The 22,808-nt window shown below is 44.8% G+C and overlaps 1 protein-coding gene and 1 long non-coding RNA gene across 2 annotated transcripts in view; both read right to left on the bottom strand.

The window, feature by feature from the left end:
- Positions 1–14,673: 14,673 nt before the first annotated feature.
- Positions 14,674–22,808, bottom strand: part of LOC129082543 (zinc finger protein 345-like) — a 29,511-nt gene continuing 21,376 nt past the window's right edge. Inside the window, exon 4 of the mRNA XM_054588243.1 lies at positions 14,674–16,283. Coding sequence (XP_054444218.1) covers positions 15,512–16,283 — 772 coding nt within the window. The 3' untranslated portion in view covers positions 14,674–15,511. The remainder of the gene's footprint in view (positions 16,284–22,808) is intronic.
- LOC129082544 (uncharacterized) lies at positions 17,642–21,770 on the bottom strand. The gene is made up of 3 exons (XR_008530424.1): positions 21,179–21,770; positions 19,703–19,760; positions 17,642–17,923 (listed from the first exon to the last, which is right to left on the bottom strand). It is a non-coding gene; the product is annotated as an uncharacterized LOC129082544 (long non-coding RNA).

Genomic DNA, 22,808 nt, shown 5'->3' with positions numbered 1-22,808 from the left:
ATAGGAATAAAAATGGAAAGGTAACGTTGGTAGGTTTCATTTTGGGCTAAAATTTTTTTATAAAATATTCATGGCAGACATCTATTATCGACAGTCTTAACTTGGAGTACTTAGTGGTACTGCAAAACGATTGCTATTATTTTGGGGGGCTTCTAATAGAAATGAAAATCTTACATTGTTTCATAAGTGAAGTTTCTAAACACTATAAGGCAGAAATTGATAACAGCTGCTTTAATATGTAAAGTTGGAAATAATTGAAAAGCTATAAAGCATGTTATAAGTCTACATTAAGTGATGTGTCTTAATGGCATGATATTTAGGTTAAAAAGTAGAACACTAGATTCTTGATTTACAACTGTGGTGGTGCTTACAAAATAATTGAGAATGGAAGTTTTTAAATAAAATTTTCTGGGGCCATGTGGTATATAAGTTTTAATTTTCACCAAAGTGCTTCTAGTATTAAAAAATCAAAAATTGAAATAGCAAGCCACATGCTTGAGAAAATGTTTGAATCCTCTATTATTGCTAGTATGTAAATAAATTTAATAAGTCCTGCAAGTTAATGAGAAAAACTTCAAATGCTAATGAGTGCAGAAAGCATGTAGAGTCACTGTAGAAGCATTCCAAAGGACAATTGATTTGGATGGGGGGGAGAGAAACATCAATTTGTTGTTTCACTTATTTATGCATTAATTGGTTGACTCTTTGTGCCCTGGCTAGGGATTGAACCTGCAACTTTGACATATTGGGACAGTGCTCTAACCAACTGAGCTATCCTGCCAGGGCCCAAAGGACAATTTTAAAGAGGTAAAATCCACCTATTGGCAATCAGGAAAATGCAAATTAAAGTCATCAGCCCTGAAGGATATGACTCCATTGGGCATCATCCTGCAAAATAAAAGGTTTCAGGTTCAATTCCCAGTCAGGGCACATAAAATCTTTTTTAAAAAACACAACAAAAAACACCAAAAAGCCAAAGTCATCAGATTGGTTAAACATTGTCAAGTGCTGGTAACACTGAAGAAATTAGTAAATATAAACAACCAGAGAGCATATAGAGTGGCAAGATAATTTCAGAGAATAGTTTGACATTGTAAATTTAAACCAGTGGTCCTTGTGGAAAAAAAAATTTTATCCTTGATAGATACATACTGTAGGTCAATGTTTATAACCTAGAAAATGTGGACTATGTCTGCAGTAGAAGTGCTTATATTTCCCAAAACCATGCAAAAGGAACCCCCCTTCAAAGAAACCTCCAACAAAGAACGTAGGAATACATTTATTCGCACATTCAAGCTATGGACTACTATACAAAAATGAAAAAAGCAGCACTTGTTAAACATGCAAAACAGTGTTAAAATCATGAATATTGTATTGTGCAACTGGAGTTAAACACATAATTATCTTTATCACCCAGTTCCATTTGTACAAGGTTTACAGAAAGGCAAAACTACTGCATTGGTAAGTGTTCGCAGCACAATAAAACAAGATAACCAAGGAAATACTTTAAACATCAAACCATTAGAGGCATGTGACCTCAGTGGAGCTCCCTGAGCTCAGGCCTCTCCAGCCACTGGCTCAGCTGTAGAGCCAGGTGATCTGGGATCAAACCATGACCTCTGGGCCTCTGCTCTCAGTACTCTTAACACCTGTGGGACCTCAATCAAGGCAACCTTCCTGCACCTCAGCATTATTACCCACCCGGATCCAGTCTATTCTGCCACTAAGCACCTAAGATTGTGTCCTTCACAACCCTCTGGTTTCCAGCATCCTGAGAATAACTATACAACTTTTCAGCCTGCCAGTCCCCAAGCCACTCCTAACATTTAATATGGAGCTGGAGCCCTGAGCAGGTAGATCAGTAGGTTAAAGTGTGGTCCAGACATGCCAAGGTTGTGGGTTTGATCTCCCATCAGTGCATACAAGAAGCAACCAATGAGTGCATACATAAGTGGAACAACAAATAGGTGTATCTCTCATCAGTAAATAAAAAATAAAGCTGGCACAGTTGTGCCAGAGGACGACCTTGCATGCCCCCCCCTTTTTTTTTTTAATTAAGATTATTTTTAGAGAGAGGGGAAGGGAGAAATATCAATGCGTGGTTGCCTCTGGTGCACCCCTTACTGGGGACCTGACCCAAAACCCAGGCATGTGCCCTGACTGGGAATCGAACCGGCGACCCTTTGCTTCACAGTCTGGCGCTCAAGCCCCCGAGCCACACCAGCCGGGCTACCTTGTCTGCCTTATGCCTGAAACATTTAGGATGGTCAAACTGAAAAAATACCTTTTGGACTGGACCTAACACAACCTTGGAGCGAAGAACTTTTAGCAAAGATAACAAGAATGCACTTAGTATCCATGGACTAACTCCAGGACTGAAAACAACATCGCTCAAGATAATATCACTTTCCTATCTCACCTGCACCCACGGAAATGCTTGCCTTCTACTGATGGGATGCCCGCCCCATTTTCCCCCAGGTGTACCCATTGCCCGTGTCTCTCAGTGCGAACACTATTTCGGCTTTTGCCCGAATCAACACTTCCCCGGTTGCCGCCGCTCACTTCGAAAGACCTATTTTTAGGTTAGGAGCTCTGTTCCCTGCAGGAAAGAGGGAACCGAGGGTCCGGGATCCTCCCAGCTCTGGCGCCCCCGTGTGTGTGCACACGGCGCTTCAGCCCGTCACCCTCTCTCACCCCGTCACACGTGCGCCTCACTGTCCCGGAAGCCGGGGCTCGGTGGGGTGAGGGAGGAGGCCTGGGGGGATGCGCACTCACCTCAACCGGGCCCCGCTGCGCGGCCTGCAGACTCTGTGGGCGGAGTGCGGCGGGAGCCGGGGTGAGGCGGGGGCGCCCAGCACAGCGGCTGCTGCCTTTGCCCTGGAGCAGGTTGGCGCAGGTCACGGGGCCGGCGTCGCGGAGCCTCCCAACGGACTCTCTTTAGTGGAAAAGCGAATCCTAGGTCCAGTTCTTTGGGTTCCCGCCCCGCGCTGGGGGAGCCAAGATCTAAGCAACCGACACCTGGACTCCCGGCGTCCCGATAGACTCGGAAGTGGCACATCGCATTGTGGGTAATGTAGTCCTCGCCGCCCGGGAGCGGTAGCAGGAGCCGAAAGCGGAGTTGGCCCGTGGCAATGGCACGCAGTCTAGGACGGGATTGGCTGAGAAAACTGAATACCTCGAGGGCCCATGGAACTGTGGACAGGAAGATTTGAAATAACAGAAGGGCTCTCAGCTGGCTGGTTCAGGCTCTCTGGCTCTTCTCCGAGGATGCAAGAGGATGCTCGGGTGATCGCGCCGCCGCTGCCTGCGTTTCCCGACAGACAGCGTTTTGGATGGAAAGTAACTCTGGGCACAGCCTGGGGTCGGGCTGGCCTGCTGAGGGTGACAGCGTTATTCTTTGGGTGTTTTAGAGGGGACAACCTCTGAGACCAAAGCCTGCCATTCTTCCCAAAGTGTGTAGCGTTTGTATCTTACGTTGTTTTAGTTTCTAAACTAACCCTATAGAAATAAGATAATTAAAACTAAGAGAGGGAAAGGATAGAGCTCGGGTGTTAGGGTTTAGCCTTAATTGATAGGCCTAAGTGACTAATACACGTGGAAAACTGTTATTTCAAAATTGTGACGCTTTTGAATAAAAACTCCTTTATCGCCAAACCTTTGCCTCTAGAATTTTGCCTGAAGGGTGATGGCAGGAAGCGGGACCCCAATTGCTATTGGGTAACACGGGGCCTCTGGTATCTGGAAGTCCCCAAAGCCAGACCCAGTCCTGCGAGGGGCTCCTCCTTCCGTGGGCGATTGGGGGTGTGAGCTGAGCAACCGCCAGTGACGCTCAGGTGCCCCTAGAAAATGAAATTATTTCAACCTCTCCCAGAGCTTCAGACCCACGTGGTCAGCTACTCCACCGTCTTTCAGGCGCACCTGCATCCTTGAAGCGGGAAGCGAGCAAATGTCATGTGACTGCCCCTCAAGCACGGTGGCCTGGCGCTTTGGAGTCATCACGGGGCTTCCCTGGGCTGGGTCGGGGTGGAAAAGACTCCAAGCCGCATCTCCTTGGCGCAGTGCCAGAGTCCAAGAGGCCCCAACGGGGCCTAGTCCTGGGTCATTCTGGACTTGACCCCCACACCGGCCGCTTCACCGTTATCCCGGGAAGGCTTCCCTCAAGGCGCTCAGTTGCACGTGCAGTCTGACCCTGCTGGGACGGCGGGTCGCGTCCGGAGGAGGGGTGGGGTGGGGGGCGTCTCTGGCCTGGTCGCTGGACTAGGCCTGTGAGGGAGGAGGGGTGGACTCGTCCTCTAGAGGACAAATGGGGACTCTAACTCGGAAATACAGCTTTCAGGCGGCTAAGTGTGAGGGGCAGGGAGATTGGGAGGATGAAAAGGATGGGGAGGGGAAAATCTTTTCACAGGTTTTCCTGAAGAACACCCACGGGAAAAATCTGTGAAAAGACCAGGTGAAAGTCACAGGTGCAATGGGGACACTGGTATTTGCAATGACGCAGAAGGAAGCGGAGAGCAAGAGCGGCCTGAGTTTCATGCCACCTCAGGCTTTCTCAACTCCAATGTGATTATTTCTCAATTCTGAGAACCTTATACGCTGGCAGCCTGAACAAGTTGCCCAAGTTTTATAAATTAACAAGTAAACTGGGAAACCTTAACTGCTTCAATAAGCATGTGGTAAACGTGTAACACATTCCTTGTATGTGAGATGCGTAGGAGAAGAGCTGTCATCAGAAAACCTCCCTGCCTGCAGCCAGTGTGATAGTTAAGAGAGAGAAACACTAGGCAATAACAAGTAACTGCTTTAAAAATGTAATATGATTACTGCTTAGGGAGAAGAAAAAGGAGCTCACTTAGAGGTGTGAGCAGGAAAGAGTACAGATGAAGTATGAACTGGGCAGTCCCAATTTTAATTTTCTGAAGAAATGCCATACTATTTTCCGAAGTGGCTGCACCAGTCTTCATTCGCACCAACAGTGCATGAGGGTTCCCTTTTCTCCACATCCTGGCCAGCACTTGTTTGTTGCCTAATTGACGGTAGCAATAAATGTTCACTTGGTGACATGTCAGTAAAATCTCACAAGGATGGAAAGGAACAAATAAACAGAATTAATGGGGAGTATTTAAAATATTGCAAGGTACAGTATTAGTAACTATACAAATGTTAAGGATGGTATTAATTCTTCAAACTTTCTGCTAACTACATAAACACATGCAGAGGAAGATATACAGTATGGAGGAGTTGTGAGGTAGCTTTTAAAAATATTTAAAAAGTACACACAAATTAGGGTGGTAAAGATTTCTTTTGCAACACAAGTAGACTCTCTTCTGAGATACAATATAAGCTTTGAGAAACTTGCATTAAAAATAAAACAATGGTTAATGTAAAAGGACCGCTCAGTATCAGCTTTTACCAGATTAATATTTAATAAAATTATTTATATTTTGACCTGTGATATGCAAATTAATAATACCTATACTGATTTCCAATCTGATGAAAATTAAGATTACAAGAATGGTGACCTTGCTGGTGTGGCTCTGTGGATTGAGTGCCAGCTGTGAACCAAAAGTTTGCCGTTTCAATTCCCAGTCAGGGCACGTGCCTGGGTTGTGGTCCACGTCCCCAGTTGGGGGCATGTGAGAGACAAATGTTTCTCTCCCTCTCTGGCTCCTTCCTTTCCCCTCTTTCTAGAAATACATACAAAGTTTAAAAAGAATGGTAAAGTCCCCTGACAGATTGGTTCCTTAAAATAAAAAAATCATAGAAGACAACAAAATATGTAAATAAAAACCCAACTTTGGCATTAAGATATAACGACTCATAATTTTTGTATTAAAATTACACTATTTACATTTTACATAATTATAGCTGTATATACATAATAGACTGTTGACTAAAATTGGTAAAATTTAAGATTATAAAAATTTAAAGATTTTTGTAAAGCACAGAAGAGCACACTGAATTTTGTAGAGAGGAACTGGCCTTTTAAAACTCAGCTATAGGCAAGATGGAGGCATAGATAAGTACGCTTTGCCTCTGTGCACAACTACAGCAAGAATTACAACTTATACTACAAGGCAGATTTTACCTAGATTCGTCAGAAAATTGAGCTGTATGGAAGTCCAACCACCAAGGATTTAAAGAAACCGCATTCACCTAAACCAGTAGAAGGGGCAGAGATGAAGTGGTGCGGAGAGGCAGCGGAAAGGGTGGCCCCACATTCATGTGTGGTGAATAAAATCCCAGAGCAAGGCATCCCAGCTCCAAACTAGACCACCCAGCCCACGGTTCCAGCACCAGGAAGGTAAGTTCCCATAATTTCTGGCTGCAAAACACAGTGGGACTTGGGGCGGCAAAAGAAGCTGCGGGATTCTCAAGAGGCTTCTCTTAAAGGGTCGACAATGGATTTAGGATTCACCCAACCCCAGCCCCTATGGGATTCAGCACCAGAGCACAAGTTGCATACGGGGAGGAGGAGAGAAAGTGAAGTGACTGGCAAGGAGGTCAGAGCCAGGGAGAAAACGTCCTCTCCAGCAATCTCCAGGGGCCAGGCAGCAACGATGTTCCCTCTCTGAGCCCTCCCCGACACAGAGCCACAAAGTGGTGAAGCAGGTTGCCCTGCCCTGGCAACTACCAAAGGCTCTGCCCCATACAATTTACAGGTAAGTGCCTTTTCTACAATAGTCCACACTACTAAAACAGAGAGTCAAAGCAACTCTTCCTAGTATGCAGAAACAAAAACAGGAAGGCTGTCAATTTGAGAAGACAAAGAAATATGTCTTAAATGAAAGAACAGAACAAAGCTCCAGGAAAAACACTAAAGGAAATGGAGATAAGCAACCTATCAAATGCGGATTCCAAAACACTAGTTATCAGGATGCTCAAAGAAATCATTGGGTACTGCAAGACCATAAAAAGGACCCAGGCAAAAATGAAAGTTGCATTAAGTGAAATAAAGAAAAATCCACAGGAAACAAACACTGGAGGGGAGGAAGCCGAGATTCTAATCAATGATTTGGAACAGAAGGAAGAAAAAAAGCATTCAATAAGAACAGCAAGGAGAAAAAAGAATTAAAAAAAAAAATCAAGAATAGAATAAGGAGCCTCTGGGAAATCTCCAAAAGGACCAATATCTGAATCATAGAGATGTGAGAAGGAAAAAAGGAAGAGCGAGAAATTGAAAACTTCTTTAAAAAATAATGAAAGAAAATGTACCTAATGAAATGAAACGAGTTAGCTGCATTGTTTCCTCTTGGACCCCTCCCCCACACACAGCCCCACAAAGCAGTGACCTGGATTGCCCCATCCTGGTGAATACCTAAGGCTCTGCCCCTTCCAATGTTCCAGGCGCACTGAGACAAAGAAATATGGCCAAAATGAAAGAACAGATCAAAACTCCAAAAAAAAGAACTAAGCATTGAAGAGATAGCCAACCTATCGAATGCAGAGTTCAAAACACTGGTAATCAGGATGTTCACAGAAATCGTTGAGTATGGTCACAAAATGGAGGAGAAAGTGAAGGCTATAAAAAGTGAAATAAAGAAAAATATACAGGGAACCAACAGTAAGGGGAAGTAAATCGGGGCTCAAATCAAAGATTTGGAGGAGAAGGAAGGGAAAAACATTCTACCAGAACAGAATGAAGAAACAAAAATTAAAAAAAAAAAAAAAATGAGGAGAGGCTTAGGAACCTCTGGGACAACTTGAAATGTTCCAACATCTGAATCATAGTTAAAATGTTCCAGCATCTGAATCAGGAGTGCCAGAAGGAGAAGAGGAAGAATAAGAAATTGAAAATTGATTTGAAAAAAATAATGAAGGAGAATCTGGCCAAGGAAATAGACTTTCAGGAGACCCAGGGAGCTCAGAGTCCCGAAGAAATTAGACCCAAGGAAGCACACACCAAGGCACATCATAATTACATTACCCAAGATTAGAGATAAGAAGAGAATCTTAAAAGCAAGAGAAAAAGACAGTTATCTACAAAGGAGTTTCCATAAGATTATCAGCAGATTTCTTAAAAGAAACCTTGCAGGCAATAAGAGTCTGGAAAGAAGTATTCACAGTCAGGACAGGCAAAGACCTACATCCAAGATAACTCTACCCAGCAAAGCTATCATTTAGAATGGAAGGGCAGATAAAGTGATTCTCAGATAAGGTCAAGTTAAAGGAGTTCATCATCACCAAGCCCTTATTATATGAAAGGTTAAAGGGACTTATCTAAGAAAAAGATTAAATACTATGAACAGTAAAATGACAATAAACTCACAACTGTCAACAACTGAACCTAAAACAAAAACAAACTAACTAAACTACTAGAGCAAGAACAGAATCTCAGAAATGGAGATCACAAGGAGGGTAATCAGCGGGGAGGGGGGAGAATGGGGGAAAAGGTGCAGGGAGTAAGAAACATAAATGGTAGGTACAAAACAGACAGGAGGAGGTTAAGAATAGTATGGGATACTAGCTAATAAAATAATACTTTCTAGAAGGAAAAAGAATAGTATAGGAAATGGAGAAGCTAAAGAACTTACATGTACGACCCATGGACACAAACTAAGGGTGGGGGAAGTGCTGTTGGGAGGACGGTGCAGGGCAGAAGGGAATAAAGGGGAGAAAAAATTGGGACAATTGTAATAGCATAGTCAGTAAAATATACTAAAATAGTAACAAGAATAAAATAGTGATGAAATTGAGGAAAAAAATTACCACAAAATGAGTGACTTAAAACAAGAGCAGTTTATTCTCTCAGTTCTTAAGTATGGAAACTGGAAGTATGAAATGAAGATGTCAATAAGGCCATGCTTCTTCTGAAGGTGCCAGAGAAGATTCCTTCCTTGCTTCTTCCTAGCTTCAGACAGTTCTTGTCTAGTTTTTAGTTTTAAGCAAACAGGGAAATACCTCTGCTTTCCTTCCCTTCTTCCTTTCTTCCTTCCCTCCCTCTCCCTCTTTCTCTGTGTATGCTCTTGCTTCCGGCATTCCAAATACATGTATATTAGACCATTTGATATTTCCCTGCAAGTCCCTATTGCTGTTATTGTTTATTCATTTTCCCCTTTGTCTATATCTTTAAATGCACTTCTCTCTTCATCTGCATTATCTCATCTGCTTTTCATACATACCATGCAGTATTTTTTAAGATATTGTATTCCCCATAAGTTCCATATGTCTATATTTATATGTTTACCTCTATTTGTCTTTCAAATTGGTGAGAGAGAGATTGCTTTGTTTTTCCATTTATTTATGCATTCATTGGTTGATTCTTGTATGTGCCCTGACTGGGGAATTGAACTGAAAACCTTGTCTCACAATATTGGGATAACACTCTAACCAACTGAGCTACGGACATGGCCTACATCTATTGCACTCTTAATCAAGTTCTTGTTTTTCCCATACTACCAAGAATGAATACAAGATATTTATAAAAACTATTTTAACGTTTGTCCACTAATTTTCTCATTTCTGTCATTTTTGTGCTTCTATTGTTTTAATGCTAATATGCTATATTTCATATTCTTGCTTCTTTGTGTACCCAGTAATTATTGAGTACCACACAAGATAAACTGTACTTTGGATGGTGCATTTGCTTGTATACCTTTAGAAAGTGTCAGATTTTGACATGATTTTCAGTAAAGGTACTTAACTACAGCTTTTCCTTTGGACACTTGCTTTTAATTATTTTCAGGGTGGGTCCACAGCAGGTTTGTTTCTGTGTGTAATTAAGCCCCTCTATCTAGGTGAAATATTCCTGAGAATCCTACCTGCTGTCCTGTATACCTACTATTCGGTGCTTCCACTCCAGCAGACAACAAGCCCATCTCCAGTCCATGTGAGCTCCAGGAATTATTTGGTACACTGCCTTCTACTGGTACTTTTCCAAACCTCAGCTACTTCATTTATTTCATTTGTACAGATCAGGACATAGCCAACAATTTCAGTGGATCTCTCCTCAGTTCTCCACTTCTTGTCTGTGTGTCCTTCATCTTTGTTTTTAATTTTAGAGAGACAGGAAGGAAGAGAGAGAGAGAGACCAAGAGCAGCACTGATGTAAGAGAGAAAAATCGATGGGTTGCCTCTTGTACATGCACCGAGAGGCCAGGGATCAAACCCACAACCTAGGTATGTGCCCTGAGGACTGAACCCGCAAACTTCTGGTGCACGGGACAACGCTCCAAACAGCTCAGCCACCTACCTGTCCAGCATTTTACCTCATCTCTAGTTCCCTACCCTCCCATTCTAGCCACTTGAATTCTGGTCACATTGGCTTTCACATTTTTTTGCCTCCAGGTTCTCAGTGCAGGGCAATCACAGGGCTCCATTCCTTTGTTGCCCTTCTGGCAAGCAAAGTGTTCCAGTGGCTACTTCTGAAAATCTTAAGACACCTCCAACAGCAGGAAACAGAGACCAAAAAACAGGAAACGAAATAAATAAAGATCTTTGCCAGGCAGAGGGAATACTGAATACCAGAGAATGAAGCAGTCTGAGAGCAGTCTTTCTTGCTGAGGAAAAGACTTGAGCATTTGCTTGAGGGTGGCCTCCACTTTTACCTTATTCAAAGTATCCAGTAAAATACCTCCCCCAGAACTCACCCTGAATTAGGTGAGCCTGTTGGAAAAAGTTGCTGCTACCCTTGAATGAGATGTAGCCCTCTCGTTTACATTGGTACTACACACCCCAGGATTGCCCACAAACACCTACCCTGAGGATGTCTGCACTTCCTGGTCCATTTGTACCACCTTCTCTCACTCTAGATCTAACGGAGCTACAACTCTTATTTGAGAGCTGTCTGTGGGGTGAGGAGTGATTTTGTGGCAGGGCTGGAATGCAAAGAAGAGTCACAATAAAGCCTTGAGGTGCTGGGAACTAGGGCAGAGGGCCTGGGTTGGAGACGAGGTTGAGGTGGAGACCAGGCAACAGGAGATGCCAGGTGGGTCACTGGGGCCAAAGGTGCAGTGGGCATCTGTGCAGGAGTGGGTGCAATTAGCCACCTTGAGGACGCAGGTGGCAGACGTGGGAGAGCACAGGGATGAGGGTCCAAAGCAGGCTGGGAGGCTGGGCTGTGGAGGGAGCTGCAGAGGGAGCTGGCTGCCAGGATGCAGGAGGGGCCAGGGGAACCACAAGGGCAGGTGGATTGGGAGTGTATGGGAGGGCCAGGGAGTCAACACTTAACTCCCAGGCTGTGGAGACCCTGAAGCTGGCTGCTGGGGATTGCAGTCGTCAAAGGCCGCAGAACCGGGCACCTGGAAGCCAGAAAAGCTGGCAGTGGAGCGCCTAAGCTAGTTAGACCAGAGTTCTCTCTGGGCTCTGCGCCTGGGCACCCACCTACTTGAGACCCACTCCCTAAGCCAGCAGTTTTATTTCAAAGGTTTGGCTTCCTTCCCCTTCGAACAAAAGACCAAAACTCCTGGCTCACCTGTGCGATACCCTGCACCCAGAGACAAGAGGGGCAGGTGGCGGGGTGGCACTGAAAGTGGGGAGGGCGGAGCTCTCCCAGTTCCTGGACCTCCAGTGATTCCAGGAAGATGGCTGGCTGTGTTCCTTTCCTGAGGCCCCATGAAATCAGATTCCTGCTCATTTGGGTCGCTGGCAGAATCCAGCTCCATGTACTGTAGGACTTAGTGTGTCTAAGCGCCCTAGAGGCTCTGGTTGTATGGAGCGGATACGAGAAGTCGCAGTCACTTTCTTCATTGTCTGTCTGAACTGGGTCCTTTTGATCTTGCTGAACTATGGCTGACCTCAGCTCCTAGGGTTCCTCTCCAGTGCTGGCACACAGCTGTATCCCAGAACCAGCAATAGGGCACCAGAGTCTGATCATACATACCTCTTCTGTCTGCATCCTTCTCCCTGCAGCTGAGGAAGGGTCTTCACTTCTGAAGACTGGTGTGATTAGATTGGGTCCAACTGAGGTAAAGTCTCCTTGGAACGTGCATGTTACTTACACAAGCAAAGTCCCATTGGCCGTTCTTGGACCTGCACAAGTTCTCATGATTAGGACATGGATAATTTGGGGAGCAGTTATTCTGCCCACTACAGTTTATCCTCTGTTCCCGATTCCTATCTGTTCTGCTTGCAAAATAAACCTACCCCAAGGCCCTAAAAGGTCTCATTCCAATATGGACTCAACATTCAAACCTCATGAGCTCAAAAGTCCCAGACCTCATCATCTAAACTGTTGAAATCAGGTATGGGTGAGATTCTGGGTGTAATCCACTCTGGGATGCATTGAGAGAATGAGCTATTCATAAAACATGGATGACTAAAATAACTTTGCTGCATGAAAGACAGCAGACAAAAATACTTTTAAAGTTGACTTAAATACAATTCTAGAGAATGAAAATTTACCTATAATGAAAGTAATAATTGCCTAGAGATAGGAGGGGAAATATTAGAAAGAGCACTGAGAGTTTATGAAGAGGCATAAGTTAACTATGGAAGTGATGGATACATTCAGGACTATGGCTAGGATGTTTCACGTGTATATTAAGGTTTACCAAACTGTGCACTTTATATTGCATGTTGACTACACCTCTAAGAAACTATTGAAAAAAAATGATTCCACCTAGAAGTCTGGGTCTCCCACTTATACGGGAAAACCAGAAGACAGCATCAGTACAGTCACTGTGCCATCTCATTCCAAATGCCTTGTGAAGAGAACCTCTTCCTCAGTAGCAAGGAATGAAGGCTGTTTCCCAGTGAGTCACCAGAAACTGGCTGGTCACAAAATCTACATCTTTGGACCACAATCTCTCTCTCTACTCTTGGTCACAGGGTTCCTGCCCTTGCAGCCAAGACATCAGGCAGAGCCCAGGGAGGCACAGGTGTTGAGGAAAACTTCACACTCTTTCCTCTGGGGCTGCCGTTAGTCATTTGAGTGACAACCCTGGAGATCATGAGAATTTCCATACACACAGATCTCATACAGCCATGGTGAGCAGAATGTTTTTTACAAAGGGGACCACCACTCCTCTTTGCTGTGGTCTCTCCAATCCCAATTATTCACACTCAGCATTTTTTGTATCAATTTTGTTTCCTTCCTGGACACAACAGGTTTTACAGCCAGTGATTTGTGTACTAGATTCTGGTCTTCAGGGTATATGGCACTTGTCAGGTTTTGAAGGAACAGTTTCTACTCAACAGTGCTGAGGACTATGGGTCATATGCTAGAAATGAGACACTCAATCCATGCTGCTTCCAAACACACTGTAATCTGTTACAACAGCACCTTCCTTACAGTGATGTCTGGGCCCCCAAATAATTCTGAAATCCAGACAAAATCAGTCCCACCAAGCCCTGAATTCTCACATAGGAAGGTTTTCTCATGCAAATTAAAACAATGAGATACCACCTCACACCTGTCAGAAGAGCTATCATCAATAAATCAACAAATAAGCACTGGCAAGGCTGCGGAGAAAAGGGAACCCTTGTGCACTGGTGGTGAGAATGCAGATTAATGCAGCCACTGTGGAAAATAAGTGTGGAGTAACCTCAGAAAATTAAAAGGGGAACTGCCCTTTGACCTAGTAATCCCACTTTTGAGAACATACCCAAATAAACCCAAAACACTAATTGGAAAAAAAGTATATGCACCCCTATGTTCACTGCAGTGTTATTTCCAATGACCAAGATCTGGAAACAGCTGAAGTGCCCCACAGATGAACAGATTTAAAGAAAAAAGGGGGGAGGGGCCCTGTGTGGTACATTTCCACAATGGACTGCAACTCAGCCATAAGAAAGGAAATCTTACCTTTTGAGATGAATCTGATTATGCTAGGTGAAACAAGCCAGACAAATGCCATCATTTCACTTGTGTGTGGAATCTAATGAACAAAATAATCTTTAATGAACAGAAAAAACAACAAACCCCAGAAGCATAGCTATATAGTCTAATAGCTGTCAGAGGGGAAGGAGATTGGGTAAAAAAGGTGGTTATTTACACATACACACACACACATAATGCAGACATTGCCAGAAGAAAAGGGGATAGTGGAGGGAGGAGGAAGAGGGCAAAGAAGGGAGAGACTACTTTTGTCACTCAACATAGTATGCAAATGTGTTGAGTGGTACATTTCAAACATGTAAGTTTTAACCAATGTCACCAAGAAATTTAAAAAAAAAAAAAAAAAAAAAAAGAGAAGGGAGCAGGCAACTCTACCCTCTGATAAAACTTGTTTTATCCGATGTTTCTCTCAGCCGCCTAGTATTAAGTTATGTTGGGTTTTTTCACTACATTGAAATTGTGAATGGCTTACTTTTGAGTAAAAGTATTAGTTTAAAAAGACGGAAGGCTAGAAATTCCCATGAGATGCTACTCTCCTCTTTTGGTTATAAACTTAATTCTAATGCACATTACTTGTACTTTTTTTTCTCTGTTGATTTTTTCAAAGCACTATCTTGCATATTTCTTAATTGTTTTCTTAAGTTCTTAATGTTACTTTTTTCTGTTCCACTTTTCCTTGGTTTACTAGTTTTACGAATTATTTTATATATTTTCCTTTATTGTTACAGCTGTTTTATCTGTATCCTAAAACTTCTGATTTTTAAAAGATTTTATTTTCAGAGAGCGGGAAGGGAGAAACATTAATGTGTGGTTGCCTCTCACATGCCCCCTACTGGGCCCGCAACCCGGACTTGTGTCCTGACTGGAAATTAAACTGGTGACCCTTTGGTTCACAGGCTGGCACTAGATCCACTGAGCCACACCAGCCAGGACCCAATATGCTGTTTTTAAATTTTGTATTTCTTCTTGATTGAGAATTTATTTATTAAAAAAGGGAAGAAAAAAGCTTTTCTCAGCAATGGAAATTAACACCAAAGCTACACTGATGGACTTGAGAACTCTTCTCTGCCAACCTGCTGTTCCATTTGAGGCACACAAAGGTTGGAAGCACCTACACACACTGTTCACCTCTTCAGTTTTGCAGAACTTGTTTTCAAACCAGTGAAACACTAAAACCACCTCTAGGACTAAAGGTAGCTCAAATAAGAATGTCTTTATTATCACACAAATCAGAGCAACATGAGGCAAGTAGTTCTTCAAGCTGAGTCATTTAGAAGGCTGGAAAAATCCATCAAAACTATCACATGAGACAACGTCCATGAGGAAAAGTAAACTTTTCATGCTACCAGAATATAACTCAGGTCCTCTTGGTTAAAGATGGGTCATGTCCACACCTTTACCAGTCAGCAGGGAGGAAATGAGCCCAGGTTTATTATAATTCCCCCAGAGATCAGAGACAGTACAAACGTCTGTCTTCTCTGAGGATTATCAGGGTAACTAAGCTGGTAGAGTTGAAATGTTTTCAACTACAGACATTGAGCAGGTGCCTAGCAAGGCACCTGAGCAGGTCTGAAAGTGCAATACAGCCCCTGAAAACTTTCCTTGTACCCATCAGTCATATGGTATCTCCCCAGTGTTAATGTTCAGATACATGAAGTTCAACGTCTGACTAATGTCTTCCTCTCAAAGGGAAATCACAGAGCTCCTCTCCATATGGATGTTGTGTTGACAGCACTCCTAAAGCCTACCTGCAGTGTGAACTTTCTGGTGCCGAATGAGGTGGGAGCTTAAGCTATAGGACTTCCCACATTCATTGCACTCATATGGCCTTTCTCCAGTGTGAACTTTTTGGTGCCGAACAAGGTGGGAGGTCCTTATGAAATCTTTCCCACATTTGATGCACACAAAAGGCCTTTCACCTGTGTGAACTCTTTGGTGTGCAATAAAGTCAGAGCTTCGGCTAAAAAATTTTCCACATTCAGTGCATTCAAAAGGTCTTGTCTCAGTGTGAATTCTCTGGTGTTTAATGAGGGTGTATTTGTGGCCAAAGGATTTTCCACAATCACTACAAACATACGGATTTTCTCCAGTATGGATGCTCTCATGCTGAACAAGTGTAGATTTGTGTCTGAAGACTTTCCCACAATCATTGCACTTATAAGGCCTTGCTCCATTGTGAACTCTCTGGTGCACAATCAGATTGGAGTGATGACTAAAGTATTTTCCACATTCAGTACACTTATAAGGCATTTCTCCAGTGTGAATTCTTTTGTGCTGTGTCAGGTTGTCTTTGCGACTAAAGGATTTCCCACACTCACTGCACTCATAAGGCCTCTCTCCGGTGTGGATTCTCTGGTGCTGCACAAGTGTGGCTTTTCGACTGAAGGCTTTCCCACACTCACTGCACTCATAAGGCTTCTCTCCAGTGTGGATTCTCTGGTGCTGAACAAGCGTGTCTTTGCGGCTGAAGGCTTTCCCACATTCGCTGCAGTTGTAAGGCATCTGTCCGATGTGAAAAGCCACCCCAGTCTCAGGGCTGCTTGTCTTCCTCTTGCTGCGGGGTGCTTTCTGCTGGTGACTGCCCAAACATGCCTGGAAGTTTTTCTGTTCCTCCTCACATGTGAAGGACTTCTTCAACAGATGAGGTTCTTCACAAACTCTAGAGTTCTTCACAACTGAGGTTTTGCCTTTGTCTCTCCTTAAGGATTTCTCTACATCGTACTGCTTCTGGTGGTGAAGGAAGTTTGCACTAAATGAATATTGTCTCCCACATGCCTCACACGTATAAGGTTTCAGTGCATGGTGTGTTTCCCGGTGTTCATCCAGGCACAAAACATCTTTCAATATGGGGCCACATATGTCACAAGGATGAGCCATCTGGGCCGATGAACCTGTCTTGGAAGTATTATGAACATGTGACACTTCCACAGACTTGCCCTGCTCAGAAGTTGCCTCTTCATCCTTCACTCCAAGCCAACAACCTGAGGGCAGAAAAACATTGTTGAAGTGCATGCTGACTGGTGAAAGGGAGCAACCCCATCACAAAAGTGTTCAGCATACCCAGAACTCAGTCCATGAAATAAGTGGTTGGCAGAATGGCAGATTTAGGATCAGGTTAAAGAAAGAGCTGCTGTGCACTGCTAGACTCTAAGGATCACAGAGTGGGGAAAAGTCTCACAAACGACAAAGATATAAGGCTGAGATGTAGCTTAGGGAGAAGAAGCGGGCAGCATCTCTAACCTCCTTGCAAATGATTTTTAAAAGGGCTTTGCCTATTGGTAACACATGAGTGCTATATAGAAATGTATGTCCAGGCCCAGGAAAATGTGACTTAAAATTAGTAACTGGTAGTGAAGAACTATTTAAGGATATGTATACGTCTCTGATACATAAGCATTGTCCAATATAGGTGATGACCGCAGAGGGAGCAAGAGAGCACACTGGTGAGTGGGGTGTAGAGCCCTGGGTCAGAGGCCAGAATAGAAATGGCAAGTGTGTTAAGCGTCCAGAATGGGCAAGAAAAACAGAAATAAGGTATGGCCCAGGCATCAAACAATAGTGGGCACAGGATAGGTTTTTGGTGCCACTTGATCCCAACCCTGAAGTCACACACTCCCCAAGCTCTCACTTACCAGGGCCCGTCCATGCCCCCTCTGCTGCAGCTAGAGTCATGACCTCACAATCAGGTACTCAAGAGTTCTCTTCCCTGCTACTATTCAGCAACCACAGAAGATCTGGAAGATACAAGTCATACAGGAAAAAGGGCCAGCAAGTAAGGAAGCACTGCCCCAGGGCAGCCTACCCATGAGAGACATTAATATCCTGCAGAAACAACCGAATGGGTCCCAGAAGCAATGACTACGACTGTAATTCATGACACAAGTATGTCCAGGGAAGTATTGATTAAAGAAAAGGGGCACGGACAAAGCAATCCAACCTGGGAGAAGCCAAGTAAGGTAGTATCCATTGGGCTGACCACAAAACTCCTGACCTTGACACCCTACCTGGCAAGGGTTTGGTGCACCAAGACTTGTGAGCACACAGGGAGTGGAGGAGACAGTACCCACAGCTGAGCCCCGAGGACCAATGTGAGGGAATGATGGAAAACAGCGGTGTCCATGGTCCAGCTACAAGAAGGAACAGCAACCTCTGGGGTAAAAGGAAAAGCAGAGCACAGACTGGAAAACTGGAACACACAGAACCTTATCCAGGATGACCACAGAAAGTCTCTGAGCCTTATCAAGTAATCCCTACTCCTCCCAGGAGAAAAACACAAACATATCCTCAAAAGTCACACGACCCCACATGAAGTCAAGACAACTATGCACAGGGGCAGCCTGTCTCCCCAGGACTCCTGGTCTATCCACCACATATTCACCTTCCTTCCCAGCTGTCCAAATCAGACAAGATACAGGGCCTTTGTGTGACTGGTGCCTGCTCTTCCCTCATTTTCCATGAATCATTCCGTGCAGCCTAGACCAGGCCAGTGGACAGATGAACAGACACCACATAGTTTGGGCCTGGCATGCAGAGCCCACCCTTTCCTGGAGCCCAGAGGTTATACAAATTTGAGTTTGGCATTCTCCCTAGAGCCCTCAGGCCATAAATTAAGATTCCATTTCCACGTATGGTGACTCTAAGTTTAGATCACATTACCCTCTTATCTATGGACACCTACAACCTTGGTATATTGGGACAACGCTCTACCCAAATGAACTACCTGGCCAATCCCCATGAACTTAGCTCTGCAATCCTCTGCTCCTTGACTGAACATCAGCAATCCAGAACCATGTACTGGTATCAGACTCATCCAGCCCTTTTCCACTTTGCTGTTGCACACTGAGCCAGTCAGAAGCTTAACACTAAACACTTATTTAAGGCCACACTCATTGGCCTTCTACCCCAAGTATAGTGATTCTACCAGCTGACTCAATTGTCCCTGGGTTAATTTGCCAGCTTGACTGAAACTCCATATCCCACCAAATGTCTCCACAAAAACCTGGGAAGCACAGAGAGGGAAATAAGCCAGCTCCGGCCTTTCATCTCGTCTCTCTTACAGTACTACACCTCAGGATCCACCTCATGTCCACTCTTTCTCGGAAAGACTTCACCACCTGTCAGATTGTATTTCCCCACCTCCCCCGACACCCATCACAAACACTAACCCTGTTTCTTCTCTCTCAGGTGACTCCTATTCCCAATCTGCTGTGCCCATCCCCTTTCCAGACCTCTAATGGCACTGCCACCATAACATAAAGGTTTTCTTTAAAAATCTGATACATAACTCTACCCCAATCCACATGCTGACTGCCACCTTGTGGATGTCTCCAACTTGAATCCCTCCTCTGAACTTTAAACCTATGGGTCCAGCTGTCCATTTGACAACGCCACTCAGACATTTCACCATCTCAACTGAGAATTTTTCTATCCTTACACCTTGTCAGACCCAAAACTGTGGGGTGATCTCTAACTGCTCCCTTCTTTTACTCATCCTCAACATCAGACAATCACTTACTCATCCTCCACATCAGACAATCACTCCCTCCACTGTTCCAAACTTTCCATGGCTCTAACCACTCTCGGCTCCACAGGGTGTCATTCCATAGTTGAATCTTGCCACCCACTCTTTGATCACAACAAAATGGAGACCTGAGGTTTTCTGAACCAGTGTTCAGAAAACCTCAGGTGATGCATTTGTATGTGCTGGTTCCTGTGCCTGGGACATTGTTCCCAACTTCACCCTATTACTTGCTTGAAATGGCAACCCTTTCATGTAACTCGAGGATGAAGTCAAGATCTTCCGTGACACGTGGATCCCCAAACTCAGTGGCAGATAGAAGGTAGGTTCAGAGTCCTGAGACACTATTTATCATAGTGGGTTGCTAAATATATGGGTGAAGATGGGTTGAATAAGGACCACCTGATCACCTGCACATTCTGCAGTCACCTATGCGTGGATCTTGAGCACTTCTTCTGCCACAGCAACCTGGATGAGGGAGGTGGGAGTTACCACAGTGGGGTCACATGGACTGGTTCCCTAACACCTCCCTGCCCTTTGAAGATGATTTCAGGATGTCTGACCTCAGAGACTCACACCTCAGTGCTGCCTCCTACCATCTACGTGATCTTAAACAAAGAAATGTCTCACTGTCCTCACCTGTAGCGCTGTGATTATAGTGGTACCCACCTAACAGAGCTGCTGTTTTATATCAGACATGTTGTTACATGTTAAATACTTTTAAATTAGTGTCCGTAAGTTTAACACTTGCAAATGACTTTACTGCAAATGAACTGATTTTTGAAAGTGTGTGTTTATTTCTAATCTTTTAAGATGTGATATTTGAGACCCTCATTTTGTAATGAAATATTTAGAGGCAAGAACTTCAATCTATTATTAAACATGGTATAAATCTGATTTATCGTTATCTACATATTCTGATTTTTAATTGCCTGCTTATGTATACTTGTCAGGTGTACACTACTAGTCCTTTAACCAAATCAGCCTGCCTGGCACATACACCTCTGAAGGTAAGCCTGCTAGTGGTTCTTCATTAGAGATGTTCATCATCTCACCTGCACAATTAAGGAACTGATATACCAGAGCCCTGGACTGGGTTGGGACTGCTCCACTAGCCTGGCTGGCTTTTCCTCTGCTCCACAGGCAGTGCCTATGGGGCGTGCTGAGTCCACACTGCGGCAAATCTTTATCATCTCACACTTTTACTCACCCTCGAGGTCGGGACCCTAGTACCCTACAGAGCTCTTCTGCTCACATCAGCCAGATCCTTTTCATATCGCAGGACCCGTCCTTTCTGGAAGGAATCTCTGAATATTCATCGCTTCCCCCCATGCCCTCAAATCTCTCACCTCGGGGGCCAAATAAATCACATTCTTAATATTCTTCCTCTGAATCTTATCTCCGGGGTTTGACCTTAGGCCTCAATCCCTCAGAGGTGTCCAGCACGGCTCACTCTGCAGAAATGCACATCCAGGTACCCATGTAACACCTCCACTGAGAGACACTTCAGACTTACCATGTTTAAAATCCAACTCTTGATAGCCCTGAAAGGTGCTCCCTGCCCCAGCTTACCCGTTCCCAGTCTTTCAGATGTTCAGGGGAAAAACAACACAAACGCTTGGGACAGACCCTCGTGCCCTGTTTCCGCTTACAGCCCTTGCTGGCCCAGTAGCAAACCCTGTTGCTTCTATCTGGTAAACCTCTCCAGGACTGAATGACTCCCCCACCCTCAACTCCTCCTGCCCCTGCTCTGGTACGGCCACCACCACACACTACTGGTGTCCGCTACCTCCTCCCAGCCTCCCTGTCTCCGTCATTATCCCCACCCCACCCTACCCTTATCCACTGGAGTACTTCCGTACCCGCAGTGAAGGTATTCGCCTCACCCTGCCACTCCTGCCATGACTAGTGCTCACACGCTGCTTCTGCTGCAGAGGCCAGGACCGCAGTTTCCAGAGCGCTCCCAGATCGGTCGCTCCTCCCACGTCTCATCCCACTGGCTGTTTGACATGGGATCTCCATCCACAAACGCCCTGGAACCTGGGCTGCAGTGACTTCAACAGCGACCGCTCGCTCATTCGGGGCCTTAGCATTCGGAGGTGAGGGTCGGGCTGCATCAAGGTCCGGGGACACAGCACCTACCTAGGCCGGGCCCATCCCCGTAGCCGCCGCCATCACCGCCTGGACACCGTAGAGCCGTGAGGATCCCAAGTCTGGGTCCAGGCCTTCGCGGTCACTGCGGCCGCAGAGACTCTTCCTAGTGAGGACAGGGTCTCTTCCCGGGCCTTCCCGCTTTCCTCACCTCGGAACCGAACTACAGCTCGCTAACTATGCCTACCATGAGCCACAAGATGTCTGCCGCGAGGAAGACGCCGGAAGTCCCGCCCACGCGCCTTCCGCACGTACGGAAATGCCAAACACAGCGCCCCAGCGCAAAGGCCACTGGGTACTGTAGTTCGCTGAAGATTACCTGGCGCCGACTCCCTCTGGAACCGCAAGGCGTGCTGGGAAATAGTCTCTCCACATCGCTCTTCCCATGAGTGGTGGAATGTTTAGAGAGACATTCTTTCGGGTAGTCCCAAAGCTCCAGAACCAAATCCGAGAGTCGCATGAAATGTCGCGGAGTTCACTCATATGTCCTTGCTTTTTAGAAGTGTGGAGGGAAGCTTTAAGTCAGTTTTGACATTCAGTTTGGTCAAGGGTTGAGAGAGTTGTCTCCGTACGGGGCTGTGGAATGTAAGGAGGCACGTGGCTGGGGCTCCCTGGAGCTAGTGACTACCTGGAGTACTTCTGCCTGCTAACCTAAACACAAAAGGCTTTTCAAAGTGAGAGGCTCCAAGAGTTTATTTGAAAACAATGATAATGGCTACTTGGAAAGCACTGATTCAGGTGGGAGCCCAAGTAATGTTCCCATTGGGAGACAAAGGCAAGGGGTATTATGAGAAAGTTAAGGGGAACAAATACATCAGTGGAAGGCAGGCACTGCTATTGGTGCAGGTAACATAACATAATGACATTAATTCTAGACGGTGTTTTTAATTTCCAGTCAGGTAGTCATCAGTCCAGTAGTAATAACTGTTTTCTTGTTATTTTTGCAAACAGTTCTTTGGGGCGCAAGGCTGTTTTAGGATCGGGGTGTTCAACCTTCTGGTGTCTCTGGGCCACACTAGAAGGAGAGTTGCGTTGGGCCACACATGAAATACACAAACACTAACAAAAACTGATGAGAAAAAAAGCTTTTAAGTAAATTTACAATTCTGTGTTGGGCCACCTTCATATCCACCCTAGGCCACATGCAGCCCAGAGGCTGCAGGTTGGACACCCCAGCTTAGGCCCAGCCCAAAGGTCATTTTGGCCCCCGCCAACCCTTTTAAAAAATTATTTAAAAGAGAACTTTTATAGTTGAAAAAACTTAAAACGTGACAGAGCTTTATAATTTTTGTAGTATACATTTCATCTTTATTGTATTTTTTCCATGACCATTTAGTCCCCTTATAACCACCTTCCCCCCAGCAA

This window comes from Pteronotus mesoamericanus, unplaced genomic scaffold, assembly GCF_021234165.1.
Source record: "Pteronotus mesoamericanus isolate MK-2021 breed Mesoamerican mustached bat unplaced genomic scaffold, CSHL_Meso_final scaffold_128, whole genome shotgun sequence".
In the NCBI taxonomy this organism is placed as follows: domain Eukaryota; kingdom Metazoa; phylum Chordata; class Mammalia; order Chiroptera; family Mormoopidae; genus Pteronotus; species Pteronotus mesoamericanus.
The sequence above is the reverse complement of the archived record's forward strand: the minus strand, read 5'-3'. Positions and strand labels throughout refer to the sequence as shown.